The 18,339-nt window shown below is 42.3% G+C and overlaps 1 protein-coding gene across 3 annotated transcripts in view; it reads left to right on the top strand.

Annotated features, from left to right (window-relative positions):
- Positions 1-14,115: 14,115 nt before the first annotated feature.
- DAPP1 (dual adaptor of phosphotyrosine and 3-phosphoinositides 1) overlaps positions 14,116-18,339 on the top strand; it is a 56,712-nt gene continuing 52,488 nt past the window's right edge. For 2 of the 3 annotated variants that reach the window (XM_061419568.1, XM_061419569.1), the window contains exon 1: positions 14,116-14,330. In XM_061419568.1, the coding sequence (XP_061275552.1) occupies positions 14,230-14,330 (101 nt within the window). In that variant the 5' untranslated portion in view covers positions 14,116-14,229. The remainder of the gene's footprint in view (positions 14,331-18,339) is intronic. The other variant, XM_061419570.1, reaches the window with a different exon arrangement.

Here is an 18,339-nt window from a genome sequence, read left to right as displayed (position 1 = left end):
GTTGAAATTCCTAGAAATGGAAATACTAGGTCAAAGATCATTAAGAAATTTTTACAAAACTTCCCCAGTGGCTCAATGGTTAAAGAATCTGACTGCAGGGACTTCCCTGACTTCCCCAGGGGTTAAGAATCTACCTTGTAATGCAGACAATGCCAGTTGGATCCCTGGTTGGGGAACTAAGATCTCACATGCTGCAGAGCAGCTAAGCCCTCTCTCCACAACTACTGAGTCTGCGTGCCACAACTAGAGAGTCCGTGTGCCGCAGCAAGAGATCCTGCATGACCCGATGAAGATACTGTGAGCCACAGCTCACACCCGACACAGTCAAATAAATAAATAGATATTCAGCTCATTCAGTCGCTAACAATAACAACAAAAAAGAATTCACATGTAATTCAGGAGACACAGGAGCCTTGGGTTCAATCCCTGAGTTGGGAAGATCCCCTGAAGAAGGAAATGGCAACCCACTCCAGTTTTCTTGCCTGGAGAATCCCATGGACAGAGGAGCCTGAAGGGCTACAGTCCTTGGGGTCGCAAAGAGTCTGATATGACTGAGCGACTAAGCACGCACACACAGACTGTAGCCCACCAGGCTCCTCTGTCCATGGGGATTCTCCAGGCAAGAACACTAGAGTGGGTTGTCATGCCCTCCTCCGGGGGATCTTCCCAACCCAGGAGTTGAACCCAGGTCTCCTGCATTGCAGGTAGATTCTTTATCATCTGAGCCACCAGGGAAGCCCAAGAATCCTGGAGTGGGTAACCTATCCCTTCTCCAGGGGATCTTCCCGACCCAGGAATTGAACCAGGGTCTCCTGTGTTGCAGGCAGATTCTTTACCAGCTGAGCTTAGAAATTAAAAATAAACTGCTAAATGGCCAGTTTTCATACCCAGAGCAGTGCATAAAAATGTTCCTTTATACCAGACCTCACTGACATTGAACATTGGCTTCCTGTAACCACGCAGAGCTGATGAAACACCAGGAATGGGCTTGGGCACAGAACACATGGTAGACACGAAGGAAGAGTGACTGTAGTATCCCGGGTTAGTGCTCCCTGACGTTTACTCACTTCTAATCACTCACTCAGGCTCTTCCTAGAAGAGGCGGGGCCTTAGCCTTTATCCCTCACATCCTCCACAGTTATTTCTCACTTTCCAGAAACATCGGCTTACACGTGCAAAACCAAGTCTCCTGCTCTACTCTTGGTGCCAAGGGTTTTGCCAAAGCCCTTTAGCCCTCGTCCTCCTTAAGGTTGCTCTATGTAGCACAGGACTCCACCTGCTCCCCAGAACACCACTTTTGGCTAAGCCAATCTGGCTCTTTGGAGGCAGTTAGTAAAGTGGACAGAAGCAGGTGAGAAGGGCTGGCTTTTGGCTGCATTTCAGCTCTCTTGTTAGGTAAGTGACTTTGCATAACTACCTTCAGTGGATCTATGGTATCATTGTTTATAGAATACTCTTGGTGTGAGAAAAAAAATGAGCTTGAAGTAGACCAGATGGACCGTTTTGATGTTTTGGTGAGACAATACTTTGTTGTGTTGTGTGTGTGTGGGTGTGTGTGTGTGGGGGTGTCTCATGCACTGATGCTCACTAGATGCCAGTAGTTCCCCAAGCTGTGAACCAAACCATCTCTAGATGCTGCCAAACTGGATGGCAAAATTGCCCCTGTTGAGAACCATAGTTTTAAGGCCTATGGACCATGTATTAGGATTCTCCAGAGAAAAAGAGTCAATAGTATATGTATGTATATATCTATATATCTGTCTATATCAGTATCTATTTATCTATGTAACTATTTATATATATAAAAAGATTTATTTTAAGGAATTGGCTCACCTGATATTGGAGGCTGGAAAATCAAAAGTCTATAGGATGAGCTGGCAGGCTGGAGACTCAGGAAAATCGATATTCCAGTTTGAGTTTCAAGACTGTCTGCTGTGGAATCAGGGAGAATGATGTTATGGATGAAGTCTGAGGGCAGTCAGCTGGAAAACTGTCTTGCTTTTGTTCTGTGCAGGCCTTCAACTGATTAGATGAGGCCCACCAAATTATGAAAAGCATTTTTTTTTTTTTTTTACTTTACAATATTGTATTGGTTCTGCAATACATCAACATGAATCCACCACAGGTATACACGTGTTCCCCATCCTGAACCCCCCTCCCACCCCATACCATCCCTCTGGGTCATCCCAATGCACCAGCCCCAAGCATCCTGTATCATACATCAAACCTGGACTGGCGATTTGTTTCATATATGATATACATGTTTCAATGCCATTCTCCCAAATCATCCCACCCTCTCCCTCTCCCACAGAGTCCAAAAGACTGTTCTATACATCTGTCTCTTTTGCTGTCTCGCCTACAGGGTTATTGTTACCATCTTTCTAAATTCCATATATATGCATTAGTATACTGTATTGGTGTTTTTCTTTCTGGCTTACTTCACTCTGTATAATAGGCTCCAGTTTCATCCACCTCATTAGAACTGACTCAAATGCATTCTTTTTAATGGCTGAGTAATACTCCATTGTGTATATGTAGCACAGCTTTCTTATCCATTCATCTGCTGATGGACATCTAGGTTGCTTCCATGTCCTAGCTATTATAAACAGTGCTGCGATGAACATTGGGGTACATGTGTCTCTTTCAATTCTGGTTTCCTTGGTGTGTATGCCCAGCAGTAGGATTGCTGGGTCATAAGGCAGTTCTATTTCCAGTTTTTAAAGGAATCTCCACACTGTTCCCCATAGTGGCTCTACTAGTTTGCATTCCCACCAACAGTGTAAGAGGGTTCCCCTTTCTCCACACCCTCTCCAGCATTGATTGCTTGTAGACTTTTGGATCGCAGCCATTCTGACTGGCATGAAATGGTACCTCACTGTGGTTTTGATTTGCATTTCTCTGATAATGAGTGATGTTGAGCATCTTTTCATGTGTTTGTTAGCCATCTGTATGTCTTTGGAGAAATGTCTGTTTAGTTCTTTGGCCCGTTTTTTTGATTGGGTCGTTTATTTTTCTGGAATTGAGCTGTAGGAGTTGCTTGTATATTTTTGAGATTAGTCCCTTGTCAGTTGTTTCATTTGCTATTATTTTGTCCCATTCTGAAGGCTGTCTTTTCACCTTGCTTATAGTTTCTTTTGTTGTGCAGAAGCTTTTAATTTTAATTAGGTCCCATTTGTTTATTTTTGCTTTTATTTCCAATATTCTGGGAGGTGGGTCATAGAGGATACTGCTGTGGTTTATGTCAGAGAGTGTTTTGCCTATGTTCTCCTCTAGGAGTTTTATAGTTTCTGGTCTTACATTTAGATCTTTAATCTATTTTGAGTTTATTTTTGTGTATGGTGTTAGCGAGTGTTCTAGTTTCATTCTTTTGCAAGTGGTTGACCAGTTTTCCCAGCACCACTTGTTAAAGAGATTGTCTTTTCTCCATTGTATATTCTTGCCTCCTTTGTCAAAGATAAGGTGTCCATAGGTGTGTGGATTTTTCTCTGAGCTTTCTATTTTGCTCCATTGATCTATATGTCTGTCTTTGTGCCAGTACTGTACTGTCTTGATGACTATGGCTTTGTAGTAGAGCCTGAAGTCAGGCAGGTTGATTGCTCCAGTTTCATTCTTCTTTCTCAAGATTGCTTTGGCTATTTGAGATTTTTTGTATTTCTATACAAATTGTGAAATTATTTGTCCTAGCTCTGTGAAAAATACCCTTGGTAGCTTGATAGGGATTGCATTGAATCTATAGATTGCTTTGGGTAGTATACTCATTTTCACTATATTGATTCTTCCCATCCATGAACATGGTATATTTCTCCATCTATTAGTGTCCTCTTTGATTTCTTTTACCAGTGTTTTATAGTTTTCTATATATAGGTCTTAAGTTCCTTTAGGTAGATATATTCCTAAGCATTTTATTCTTTTCGTTGCAATGGTGAATGGAATTCTATCCTTAATTTCTCTTTCTGTTTTCTTATTATTAGTGTATAGGAATGCAAGGGATTTCTGTGTGTTGATTTTATATCTTGCAACTTTACTATATTCATTGATTAGCTCTAGTAATTTTCTGGTGGAGTCTTTAGGGTTTTCTATGTAGAGGATCATGTCATCTGCAAACAGTGAGAGTTTTACTTCTTTTCCAATTTGGATTCCTTTCATTTCTTTTTCTGCTCTGATTGCTGTGGCCACAACTTCCAAAACTATGTTGAATAGTAGTGGTGAGAGTGAGCACCCTTGTCTTGTTCCTGACTTTAGAGGAAATGCTTTCAATTTTTCGCCATTGAGGATAATGTTTGCTGTGGGTTTGTCATATATAGCTTTTATTATGTTGAGGTATGTTCCTTCTATTCCTGCTTTCTGGAGAGTTTTTATCATAAATGGATGCTGAATTTTATCAAAGGCTTTCTCTGCATCTATTGAGATAATCATATGGCTTTTATTTTTTAATTTGTTAATGTGGTGTATTACATTGATTGATTTGCGGATATTGAAGAATCCTTGTACCCCTTGGATAAAGCCCACTTGGTCATGGTGTATGATCTTTTTAATGTGTTGTTGGATTCTGATTGCTAGAATTTTGTTAAGGATTTTTGCATCTATGTTCATCAGTGATATTGGCCTGTAGTTTTCTTTTTTTGTGGGATCTTTGTCAGGTTTTGGTAGTAGGGTGATGGTGGCCTCATAGTATGAGTTTGGAAGTTTACCTTCCTCTGCAATTTTCTGGATGAGTTTGAGCAGGATAGGTGTTAGATCTTCTCTAAATTTTTGATAGAATTCAGCTGTGAAATCATTTGGACCTGGGCTTTTGTTTGTTGGAAGATTTCTGATTACAGTTTCAATTTCCGTGCTTGTGATGGGTCTGTTAAGATTTTCTATTTCTTCCTGGTTCAGTTTTGGAAAGTTGTACTTTTCTAAAAATTTGTCCATTTCTTCCTCGTTGTCCATTTTATTGGCATATAATTGCTGGTAGTAGTCTCTTATGATCCTTTGTATTTCTGTGCTGTCTGTTGTGATCTCTCCATTTTCATTTCTAATTTTATTGATTTGATTTTTCTGCCTTTGTTTCTTGAGTCTGGCTAATGGTTTGTCAATTTTATTTATCCTTTCAAAGAACCAGCTTTTGGCTTTGTTGATTTTTGCTATGGTCTATTTTGTTTCTTTTGCATTTATGAAAAGCATTTTACTTTACTCAAAATCCACCAATTTAAATGTTAATCTCACTAAAAAAAAATGCACTCACTAAAATACTCAGAATAATATTTGACCAAGTATCTGAGCAACTTGTTGCCCAGTCACACCAACACATGAAATTAACCATCGTAGATATATAGCTCACGTGCATATGAAGACAGAGATCACATTCTGGGCAGTGACCCAGAGGATAAACAAGTGTTTCAGTTATTGATCAGTGGGTAACACACCACCCCAAACTCGGTGGCTTAAAACAGCAGCCATCTTATCATGTGTGTGTGTTCCTTAGATCTGAAATTCAAACAGGGAGTAGAAGGGAGGGTTTATCTCTGCTCTTCAGTGTCTGGGACTCAGCAAGACACATATCCCTGAGTCTGACAGCTGGATGGAGGCTGGGGTCATCTTGTGGTTCTTCAATACTGTTTGGAACTGGGACTGAGTTAACTTGAGTTGGGTCTCCTGGGACTGTAAACAGAGCACAGTCAGGAAGCATGGCTTCTCCCAGTGTTACTGCTGGGTTCCACAAGGGAACACTCTGGAAGGAATGTCTGGAGATTGGATGTTCAAAGAAACCAGGCTGAAGCTGTGAGGCTTCTGATGACCTCCCCTCAAAAGTCAAGGAGTGTCACCCCATCATATGCCTAGCTGACATCTTCACTTGTCTGCTTTATAATTCTCAACAACTAAAATTTATCTCCTAATATGTAATATTTCCTAAGCAACTTAGAGCCCACACCATGGGTCTGCTGATCGTATTTTTTCAGAATTTTAAGTTACCCAGGAAACCATGTTTTCTCTAGGAGTGCACTTGGAAAGTAAAATCCAACGTGTTTATATTCTTCCTTTCCCTTTCAAGAGAAAGCGTCTTTTCTTTGTTTCCAGTTTCCTGCTCTCCTGAGAAAGGAAAGGGAAGAGTGGATTTTATACCTTGCTGTTGGTGAGTTACGGCCATATGCGTGTGTGTGTGCTCAGTCGTGTCAGTCGTATCTGACTCTATGACCCCATGGACTATAGCCCGCCAGGATCCTATGTCTATGGGGATTCTCCAGGGAAGACTTCTGAATGAGGTTGCCATGCCTTCCTCCAGGGGAATCTTCCTGACCCAGGGATCAAATCATCTCCTATGCCTCATGCATTGAGGTGGTGCTGAGCTAGTAGGGAAGCCCAAGTTATAGCCACTTACAGACAGCATTATCCAACAAAGAATCTAGTACTGCTTATCTAGACAAGAGAAGAAAATGAAAGGGTCCCAGTTAATTCACATGACCTTTGATATTGATCACACAATTGTGGCAGAGAACACAGAAATGGTGGCTTGAAATAAAACTCCAACTGACGTACTTTTAAAAGCAATATGGCAGCCCTGAGCTTGCCACAGAGTTAGAAAGAGAGTGAGAAGCCTTCCTTTTGGAAAGCTGGCCTGCAGCCGAAAAACAATGGTTAGTTCTTTCTTCCTCTATTGTTCCTCTCTTCCAACTTTATATGAAATGATACTTTCTTCTTTTTCATGAGCGGGAAGAACAGCCAGTAATAAATAGGGTGAGGGTCCCTCAAGCCCAAGCTATGGTAACCGCAGTCCATGGTAATCCCATATATTGTTCCCTTTTCCAGAATGTATTATTTATTTCCCACCAACATAAATGATGGAGAAGAAGAGATCATGCTTATGTAACAGTTAATCAACCAAAGGAACCAAAAAACCATTCCCCTTGCACTCTGAAGAGCATGGATAGAGTTGCCATTTCCAGGTAACCAGGTGCAAAGAAGCATTGTACATTTGAGCTTTCCATAGAGAAAAATAGATTAGGAAAAGATTTAAAAGTTTCTTCAACCACATGGAGTCATTTCTTTTGAAAAACTTCTTAGAGTAATCCCAAATGTTAGAAACCTATTTTTCTAATAAATAAATTCAAATCTGGACAAAATAACTCTCCCTGAATCCTCTTAATGAGAATATTGATGATTAAAATGTGATAGTCTTCCCGACAAAGGTTGATAAAGAAAATAATTTTCCGTCGAAGAATAAGATGTTCCAAAATTGTCAAAACAGCTCAAGACTGTTTGTGCCCATTTCTATGTCCAATACAGTGTGGAAAGAATTCAGTTCTATGAACCAGCATCATTGAAAAGAGAATAATGAAATAAATATGAAGTGAGCTATGTGCTTTTAAAAAATATTCTTTGTGCTTGTTTGGAAGGTGTTTGAAAGCAAAAGTTACAGTTTCTTTAATAAATATATATACATGTTGTTGCTATTATTTAGTCACTAAATCATATCTAACTCTTTTGTGACCTCGTGGACTGTAGACTGTCAGGTTCCTCTGTCCATGCGATTTCCCAGGCAAGAAGTGGGTTGCGATTTTCTTCTCCAGGAGATCTTCCCAACCCAGGGGGTGAGCCCATGTCTCCTGCATTGGCAGGCTGATTCTTTACCACTGGGCCACCAGGGAAGCCCAAATATATATTATATACTATTTATATATGGAGTAGCCATCATGGTCAACAGAAGAGTCCAAAATGCAGTACTTGGATGCAATCTCAAAAACGACAGAATGATCTCTGTTCGTTTCCAAGGCAAACTATTCAATATCACAATAATCCAAGTGTATGCCACAACCAGTAACGCTGAAGAAGCTGAAGTTGAATGGTTCTATGAAGACCTACAAGACCTTTTAGAACTAACACCCAAAAAAGATGTCCTTTTCATTATAGGGGACTGGAATGCAAAAGTAGGAAGTCAAGAAACACCTGGAGTAACAGGCAAATTTGGCCTTGGAATACGAAATGAAACAGGGCAAAGACTAATAGAGTTTTGCCAAGAAAATGCACTGGTCATAACAAACACCCTCTTCCAACAACACAAGAGAAGACTCTATACATGGACATCACCAGATGGTCAACATCGAAATCAGATTGATTATATTCTTTGCAGCCAAAGATGGAGAAGCTCTATACAGTCAGCAAAAACAAGATCGGGAGCTGACTGTGGCTCAGACCATGAACTCCTTATGCCAAATGCAGACTTAAATTGAAGAAAGTAGGGAAAACCAGTAGACCATTCAGGTATGACCTAAATCAAATCCCATATGATTGAAAGGGATGAAATAGATTGGAAGTGATGAAATATATGGAAGTGAGAAATAGATTTAAGGACCTAGATCTGAAAGATAGAGTGCCTGATGAACTATGGAATGAGGTTCGTGACATTGTACAGGAGACGGGGATCAAGACCATCCCCACGGAAAAGAAATGCAAAAAAGCAAAATGGCTGTCTGGGGAGGCCTTACAAATAGCTGTGAAAAGAAGAGACACAAAAAGCAAAGGAGAAAAGGAAAGATATAAACATCTGAATGCAGAGTTCCAAAGAACAGCAAGAAGAGATAAGAAAGCCTTCTTCAGTGATCAATGCAAAGAAATAGAGGAAAACAACAGAATGGGAAAGACTAGAGATCTCTTCAAGAAAATCAGAGATACCAAAGGAACATTTCATGCAAAGATGGTCTCGATAAAGGACAGAAATGGTATGGACCTAACAGAAGCAGAAGATATTAAGAAGAGATGGCAAGAATACACAGAAGAAGTGTACAAAAAAGATCTTCATGACCCAGATAATCATGATGGTGTGATCACTGACCTAGAGCCAGACATCCTGGAATGTGAAATCAAGTGGGCCTTAGAAAGCATCACTACGAACAAAGCTAATGGAGGTGATAGAATTCCAGTTGAGCTATTCCAAATCCTGAAAGATGATGCTGTGAAAGTGCTGCACTCAATATGCCAGCAAATTTGGAAAACTCAGCAGTGGCCACAGGACTGGAAAAGGTCAGTTTTCATTCCAATCCCAAAGACAGGCAATGCCAAAGAATGCTCAAACTACTGCACAATTGCACTCATCTCACACGCTAGTAAAGTAATGCTCAGAATTCTCCAAGCCAGGCTTCAGCAATATATGAACCGTGAACTTCCTGATGTTCAAGCTGGTTTTAGAAAAGGCAGAGGAACCAGAGATCAAATTGCCAACATCTGCTGGATAATGGAAAAAGCAAGAGAGTTCCAGAAAAACATCTATTTCTGCTTTATTGACTATGCCAAAGCCTTTGACTGTGTGGATCACAATAAACTGTGGAAAATTCTGAAAGAGATGGCAATACCAGACCACCTGATCTGCCTCTTGAGAAATTTGTATGCAGGTCAGGAAGCAACAGTTAGAACTGGACATGGAACAACAGACTGGTTCCAAATAGGAAAAGGAGTACGTCAGGCTGTATATTGTCACCCTGCTTATTTAACTTACATGCAGAGTACATCATGAGAAACGCTGGACTGGAAGAAACACAAGCTGGAATCAAGATTGCTGGGAGAAATATCAATAACCTCAGATATGCAGATGACACCACCCTTATGGCAGAAAGTGAAGAGGAGCTAAAAAGCCTCTTGATGAAAGTGAAAGTGGAGAGTGAAAAAGTTGGCTTAAAGCTCAACATTCAGAAAACGAAGATCATGGCATCCGGTCCCATCACTTCATGGCAAATAGATGGAGAAACAGTGGAAACAGTGTCAGACTTTATTTTGGGGGGCTCCAAAATCACTGCAGATGGTGACTGCAGCCATGAAATTAAAAGATGGTTACTCCTTGGAAGGAAAGTTATGACCAACCTAAATAGCATATTCAAAAGCAGAGACATTACTTTGCCAACAAAGGTTCGTCTAGTCAAGGCTATGGTTTTTCCAGTGATCATGTATGGATGTGAGAGTTGGACTGTGAAGAAGGCTGAACGCCGAAGAATTGATGCTTTTGAACTGTGGTGTTGGAGAAGACTCTTGAGAGTCCCTTGGACTGCAAGGAGATCCAACCAGTCCATTCTGAAGGAGATCAGCCCTGGGATTTCTTTGGAAGAACTGATGCTAAAGCTGAAACTCCAGTACTTTGTCCACCTCATGTGAAGAGTTGACTCATTGGAAAAGACTCTGATGCTGGGAGGGATTGGGGGCAAGAGGAGAAGGGGACGACAGAGGGTGAGATGGCTGGATGGCATCACTGACTTGATGGACGTGAGTCTGAGTGAACTCTGGGAGTTGGTGATGGACAGGGAGGCCTGGAGTGCTGCAATTCATGGGGTTGCAAAGAGTCGGACACGACTGAGCAACTGATCTGATCTGATATATACAAATATATGTAAGTGTTAGGTAGGTAGAATAGGGAAAAGGAGTCCAAAATGGCGGTGGCTAAAAGACAAGGAAGTTCCGAGGACCAGAGTGAAGACTTCAGGCAGAACAAACAGAACAAACAGCACTCCTGGCTAAGCCCGATTTGCATAGGGCAGGCCCAGGTGGAGGAAAAAACATATAAAAGGAGGAGCCAAAGCGCTTTCTCTCAGACTCCACGCACTCCTCCACTCTCTTCTCTTTGAGTCTTGGATTCTCCTGCTGTCTTCTAAATAAAATGGAGCTGTAACACTGATTTGCCTAAGAGCTGTAGCATGGTTTGTCTAAGACCTGAGAACTGTGACACGCCGAGGGCTTTAATGTCCGTCGCTCCAAATCTTTGTTGTGACAAGACAAAGAACCGAGGAACATACACTCGTGTGACATAAGCCTATATATATATATGGTGTGTGGCCAATTTATTATAAAAAATTACAAATATTTTATGACTGTTCAGCATTTTGTTGAAACCATCTAGTGATGCTGTGGGAACTGGTCTCCCTACAATGCTTAATGCCAACTCAGTGGAGCATGGGGACGGTAGGGATGAGGGGTCCTGGAAAACATGGGATACAGGACCCAAAAAAGTATGACATCAAAGGCAAGAGCAACGGATGGGACAGCAAGATGAGAAAGGGAGAGGGGAAGGAAGAGTGAAAAGAGGAAGACAGTCATCTTAGTGAACGCTGCTACTTTCCTAAAAATTTAAAAAAAAAAGATTAAGTGAAAGGAAAACCAGAATTTGCTAAAATGGGATCAGAATAGATACTAAAACCCTGAACAAAAAGCAGTAGAAAGAGAATAGGAACTCTGCCTGACTGTCCCCCTATCTCTGCAATGTTCACATTCAGCGCTTCCCTGGCCAGGACTGGCCTCTGTTCTGAGTGAACACTGTGCTTCTCTCTTAACAAACTGTAGCTAAAAGAATTTTAAATATGGATGTACCACTCATTCCTGTGTGTTATCAGAGCTTACCAGGCCATCTCTAGACACATAGGAATCCCTCCCCAGCAGGCAGGGTAAGTCAAGATCTCAGACAACAGGGATGAATAGATGCCAGAGGGAAGGCCTGGGGAAAAGCTAGAATAATGTCAGGTACAGACCGACCTCTTCTTGCTGGTGGTGGTTTATTCACTCAGTTGTGTCCATCTCTTTACAACTCATGGACTGTAACCTTTTGGGCTCCTCTGTCCGTGAAATTTTCCAGGAAAGAAGACTGGAATGGGTTGTCGCCCTTCTCCAGGAGATCGGAATCTTTTCAACCCATGGATGGAACCTGGGTCTCCTGCATCGCAGGCAGATTTTTTTTTTTTTAATAATTTAATTAATTTATTTATGGCCGTGCAGGGTCTTCGCTGCTGCATGGGCTTTCTCTAGTTGTAGTGAGTGGGGGCTACTCTAGTCGTGGTGCCCTGGCTTCTCACTGCAGTGGCTTCTCTTGTGCAGCGCAGGCTGTAGGGTGCTAGGGCTTCAGAAGTTGCAGTGCATGGCTTTAGTTGTTCTGCAGCATGTGGGATTTTCCTGGATTAGGGATTGAACCTGCATCTCCTACATTGGCAAGTGGATTCTTTGCCAACTGAGCCACCAGGGAAGCCCTTCTTGCCGTCTTGATTTCCTATAAAGCAGTCTCCTCAAACTTGAAAGCACTACAGAGTCAGCTTAGGGATATTGTTCAAATGTAGACACTGGTTCAGAAGCGCTGGGATGAATCCAAATGCTACATTCTTACAAGCTTCTGGTGATGCGGCTGGTCTTCAGACAGCACTAGGAGGAGTGATTTGTAGAGCACCCTGACGAACCCTGATTGAGTCGGGTGTCACAAGAGGAAGGGAGAGAATGAGAGACTCTTTCCTGCAGGTTCCTATAGACAGTATGCGGGAAGCAACATATGTTCTTTGTTCCCTTATTACAGTACTTTGTCCGTTTCCCCAGGATTCAGAGTGATGACAGTTTCCCTTTAGAACTTTTAGGGAGCTGGCATTCTCTACCCATGAGACTGGACACAGAGCAATACCAGGTGTGAGTCACCCAGGGAAGGAAGTGGAACTCAGAGATTATGGGAGCTCTAACCTGTCCTTTGAGCTGGGCACCTGGCTGGCCTCTGCAGCTCTTCTACTTTGTTCTCACTTAATCCTTCTTCCCTGGAGGAACAATAATTATCTCTGAATCACGCTCAACCTGAACATCGAGTGTATGTTGGAAAGCTTGAATAATGGAAGCAGCAATATTGAGAAAGTGATAAAAATCAGACTTCAGGACAGAGGCTACTGGTTCAAATCTGACTTCTTTACCTCCTTGAGAGATGTTTCTGACCTAGAAGCTATCTCCGTGCTCCTTGTGTGTGAGACAGAAGCAGAGGTGATGGAATGCATCCCCTACAAACCAGAGGCAAACAGCATTAAGAAAAACCATGGTTTGGCCTCCCGAGGAGAGTCGGAGTTACTAGTCAATCTCAGTTGGAGTATTTCCTTTGATGCCGGAGTCCAGCCCTGGTGGATCCAGGGAATTCAAAGAGGAAACGGCATTGGCGAGGATCAGAAAAAAATTGCTTAATTAAACGTTAATTAAGGATATAAAGAGTGGTTAAATAAGGATAGCTCAGTGAGGAAATTCAGTGGAGAAAAGAGGCTGAATAATTCAGCCAGAAGGTGAGAGAAAGAATGACATGGGGAGACCAAGTTTCAGTGAACAAGGCCCGCACTTTATTTTCCAAAGTAGTTTTTATACCTTAAGTTATGCATAGAGGATAATGGGGTAAGGGATAGAGTCAGGCAGTAAGCCAGGCTTTCTTCCCGCAAACTTATCATATGCAAAAGTTTAGGTGATTTGCATCATCTTCTGGCCCGGAGGCCTGTTAACATTTTAAGACCCTTTCTTCAGAAAACTTATTTTTCTCTAAAGGTGGTTAGTCAGGCGCCACCCTCCAAAAGCATTAGATAAAGTTGCATTCCTATAGGGCAAAGGTGTGGTGGAGTATAACAAGAAAAAGAATTAACTCAAGGGTCCAAGGTCACAAATATTAAAGCTACTACTTACACCAATTATATTAATCAATACACTGCCAGGGACACAGCAGATAAGGGATATGGAGACTTAGCAGCAAACATTGGCCCAACAAGTGAAAAACCCTTCACCAATACAATTTCTAATCAATCTTTTAACTGCTCAAAGGAATCTGTATTTAGACAGTTTAAAACATCTCATGCCTCTCACAGTTGGGAGGCTCTGAGCAATCACATGTGGCCAGAAAAACCTATTCAGGCAGGCTAGAGGACTTCCAAAGAAGTTTGTAGGTTGAAACACTATCACACCCAGGAACTTTATTAATTGGAGCTGTAAGTTAACTCTTTTTTCAGAGAGAGGTAGTGGGGGACAGCCCCCGTAAAGTCAGAGGTGTAGGTGAGAGCACAAAGCAGAAAGTAGGCAGACTCTGGTTTTGGGGGTAGATGCTAGAGAATTTCCAGGGGGACTCCTGAGGCTCGATCCCGCCTTTGCGTATGCCGAGCCTCCTTCCTCATGACCTTTGCCATGGGCGGAGCTCCTGCTCCCAGCACTTTGACAGTAACTGCGTGTTGCATGAGGCAGTGTGGGTGTCCTCAGGGGTGGCTACCTAACTTTGCATGTTTCCTGACTGACACAACACTCCTGCCAGTGCTTTGGGGCTGGGGTGGTGAGTGTCAGTGGGAGGAGTAACCAAGTTTCACTTCCTTGCTGGTTGGAGACTTGCAGCTACAGCCGGCTTGAGTCTTACTAAGGAGGGGAGACTGTGAGGAACAGCAGAGCCGTCCCTCTCTGCCTCTTACCCAGAGCACCTTGGCAGGGGCTTTGTGGACGTGAGGGGTGTGAATGGGCAGAGCAGAATCTCTAGAAGGGAAGATGAGCACCCAGGATCCTTCAGATCTGTGGAGCAGGTCGGATGGAGAAGCGGAGCTGCTCCAGGACTTGGGGTAAGAGGGCAGGTCCCCTGCTCCAAGAGCTTCTTGGGTGAACCTTAACTCACTGCTCCTACCTGAATGCTCAGCTTGATGAGTGATTATCCTTAGTACTGTCTCTTTCTGAATCTCAATCTTCTATCCTTTTTACTCAAAGGACAGTAGATACTCATCTCTGTGTGGGGCCAATTCCACTGTGAAAGCACATATCATCTTTGTAGATCTAAAAATAAATAGGTGGAGAAAATGGGACAAAAATAAAATATTGGAAATTCTTTGAGATTACGGACAGAATTGGGCTAGGGTCACTGATGTTGCTGGGTTTCCTTGCTGTTATTGATCTGGTTTATAAATAAATGTACTGTTAAACAGTTCTGAGCTCCAAGCTGTGAAATAAACAGAAAGCCTAGACCCTGCTGTAAGGGAGAGGGACTTTTTCAAAAGAGAAAGAATGAGGAAGTGTGTGCAGCCGTGTCCCATATATGTTTCTTTCTCCCGACACTGCACTTGTGACCTCTTGTATGCATGCATGTCTGGAAGGTCAACTTTGAGCCTTTCAAATACTAACAAGTCAGGAAGGGGATAAACTTTCTGCTCCAAACAGGCTGTACATTTAAGTAGGTGAAGTCATCATAGTCCTGTCTTTAGAAAGGGACCAGATAAGACAGTTCATCAGGATACTCAATAAAAGAAGCAAGTATTGCACAAGAGAAGGGCAGGGGATTTCCTAGAGAAACTGCTCCTTTCCCCGGATGCACCAGGAATAGACTGGCGAGGCTGGTTTTGACACCTGTGATTCCAGAGAGGTAAGCGCTGCACCTGCTATCCTACTAAACAGCTCTGATCTTCACAAACACCCAAGGACAGAGGACCTTCACTCATCTCCATCTATCAAAGGAAGGAAACAAGCACCAAAGGGACTGAAGAAGTCCCAGCGGTTACCAATCAATTACGAGTCAGGTTTCCAATCTGCCAGGTCTGTGTTCTTAATCAGAGAAAAACTAAAGTAGGGATGAACTCTCTCTCCATGAAGACTACAGAGAGTGTATCTTTTGGAGTTGTATTACTATAAGAGTTCTCAACAAGTCCTGTCTTTATTAATAGATTTTAAACTTGAGGTCTCAGAATTGAACTCTACCTTCATGAGGTAAATCAGACATAACAGCTAGACTTTTCAGTAAAGGAAACTCCCCTTAAGGGGAGTGGAGTCAGAGCTCCAGGACCAGAAGTCAGAGCTTCTAGCCTCCTGGACCAAATCCCCAAACAGCAGAGGTAAAATGCCCCCTGAGCATCCAAAACAGTCATCACAAAGCCGAGGCACGAAAGCGGGAAGCTGGGCTCTCACTTAGATCTTTATTAACTTATTAAACTATCATTCTTTACGCGATGGGTTATCTAGATTCCCAGCCCACAACTGGTAGGAAGCCCCAAAGGAGAAGAGACAAAGGAAATACTCAGCTCTACTCCCTTAATTCACCAATCCTTGAACCGAGGCTCTGTGACTGAGTGCCCTTGGCACTCACTTCAATGACAGAGATGAGCTAATGCTGTCTCTTCTCCTCACCTTAGTGCCCATAGCAGGAAATGACTACAGGTAAAACCCACAAGGAAACAGGTGTCTTTCCTCTACATGTGGAGATGGACATCCACTGCGACGCCCAATTACCCCCAAAAGGTGCTTTTATGTCCAGACCTCTCTATTTCAGGAGGCCCGGATATGTCTTTAACATTGGAGGATGGTTTCTGCAACAACAGGCCAGCCACAGTTGTCTAGGGAAATTGCTCTACAGTTGTGTTTCTTAATCTTGGCCATGAACTAGAATAACCTAAGGAGTTTAAAAAAATTCCCTGCCCACGCCACCCACCAGACAAATGACATCAGTGTCTTGGGAGGCAAGCATTTTCTTTGTAGAGTTTCCAAGTGATTCCAGAGGGAGACTGAAGTTGAGAATCCCTGCACAGAACAGAAATCCGTCAGAAGCACTGAGTCAATGTGCCCTTGTTTTTCATTTGTTGAGTATGTACACGAGGAATCTTAAAGCCATGAATAAATAGATACTGATATTTCATTTGCGGGTTTGGGAGCATTTTGTTTACCAGTTTTTTACAGACATATTTAATAGATAATAGAATCCACTCATTTCTAGTGTACAGTTCAATAATTTGTAGTGGCTTTAAAGAGTGCTACAACCATCACCATAAACCAATTTTATAACATTTTCATCATCCTGATAAGAAACCACAAGAGCATTTTTTTTTTTAATACTCAGTGTTGGGTTAATATATCACCTGGCTGATGGATGGCCCTGTTTCCCAGGTATAAATACTCTGACCATGGGCATTTTCAAGCTGCCAAAGGTTTAACAACAAGCTTACAAAATCCCTGAGAATTTAATAATGGACTTGAGCTCTTGTCCCTCTAGGACAATCCTGATACACTTCTCGTTGGTCATAGGATCTGAGAAAACTTGAAAATGACTTCTTGTCTCTGGCGGAATTCTGAATAAAGTGAAACTTCTTCTTTGAACCTATAAGCTACTGGTTAGGTAGAATCTACCTCCAAGTAGAATGTGGAGGCTCAGTGATGTCTGACTCTTTGCAACTCCATGGACTGTAGCCCACCAGACTCTTCTGTCCTTGGAATTTTCCAGGCAAGAATACTGGAGCAGGTTGCCATATATTACTCCAAGCAATCTTCATGACTCAAGGATCGGTCTAACCTATGTCTCTTGCATCACCTACACTGGCAGGCAGATTCTTTACTACTGTGCTACCTTGGAATCCAGCTACCCCTAAACTTCTAATTAATTCAGTTTTTCAAATGCTCCCTAAAAACAAAATGATTTAATGCAGTTGGTAGATAAAAAGGGGCTGATTTTATTGCCTTCATTTTAAAATTGTTTTTAAAAGGATTATTTGAATAGTTAGGTAGATTCTTAATGTTTGTATTTTTGATATAGACAAACAGATAAGGTGATGGTTAAATGGAAGACATGTCATGCATTTTTGTTCTTCGGTCCCTATTTTCCTCCGGGCTCTGAAATCTATCAGCTCTGCAAACTAACCCCTGAATTGCAGCAGCTCCATCCCCTGCCTTTCTAGGACACACATGACCTGCACAGAAGATGCATTTATTCTCTCTAAAGCAACTTGGATGCAGTTCTGCGTCTCATTTGTCAAGTGTCAGCCTAAAAACATTTTTTTCTTCACCCTAAACATATTCACGCAGCCAGAAGCAAAGGGGAAATAACACAATCTGCAATGGTTGCTCAGCTTCACTTACACACCGGCCGAATGGGGGTTGGGGGGAGGTGGGAAGGGAGGGGCAAGGGCCGTGGAGGATGGACCGTGTGAAGGAGAAGGTGGACAGGGAACAGAGGGCAGGCTGTGTGAGGCTTTCAAAATCAAGTGATGGGGAAAGGAAACAAATAATGATGATTCGAGACACCACCTAAGGAGCAAACTAGGCTAGAATTGCTCATCAGTTTCGTGTTGTCCAACTCTTTGGGACCCCATGGACTAGGTCCGCCAGGCGTCTATGGAATTTTCCAGGCAAGAATACTGGAGTGAGTATTCCCTTCTCCAGGGGATCTTCCCTATTTAAAGGCTGCCCTGGTGACTCAGACGGTTAAGAATCTGCCTTCAATGCCTGAAACCCAGGATCAATCCCTGGGTCGGGAAGGTTCCCTGGAGAAGGGAATGGCAGCCCACTCCAGTATTCTTGCCTGGAGAATTCCAAGGACAGAGGAGGAGCCTGGTGTGCTACAGTCCATGGGGTTGAAATGAGTCAGACAAACAAAGCGAATAACAGTTTCACTTTCATTTTAACCATTTAAAATTCCCACAATTCTTTTATTATAACAAAAATTCCTACAAACAATGTAGGAATGGTGTAGGTTTGTAGTTTGTTTAAGGATGCTCCCTTGCAAATGGTGTAACTACTACAGACACAAAAGGGATACAATGAAATAAAAATATTTTAGGATATTTTAAAACTAAATATTCATGGGGACTTCCTGGTGGT

Source organism: Bos javanicus, chromosome 6 (assembly GCF_032452875.1).
Source record: "Bos javanicus breed banteng chromosome 6, ARS-OSU_banteng_1.0, whole genome shotgun sequence".
In the NCBI taxonomy this organism is placed as follows: Eukaryota; Metazoa; Chordata; class Mammalia; order Artiodactyla; family Bovidae; genus Bos; species Bos javanicus.
Note: the sequence above shows the minus strand (reverse complement) of the source record. Positions and strands in the feature narration are given on the sequence as shown.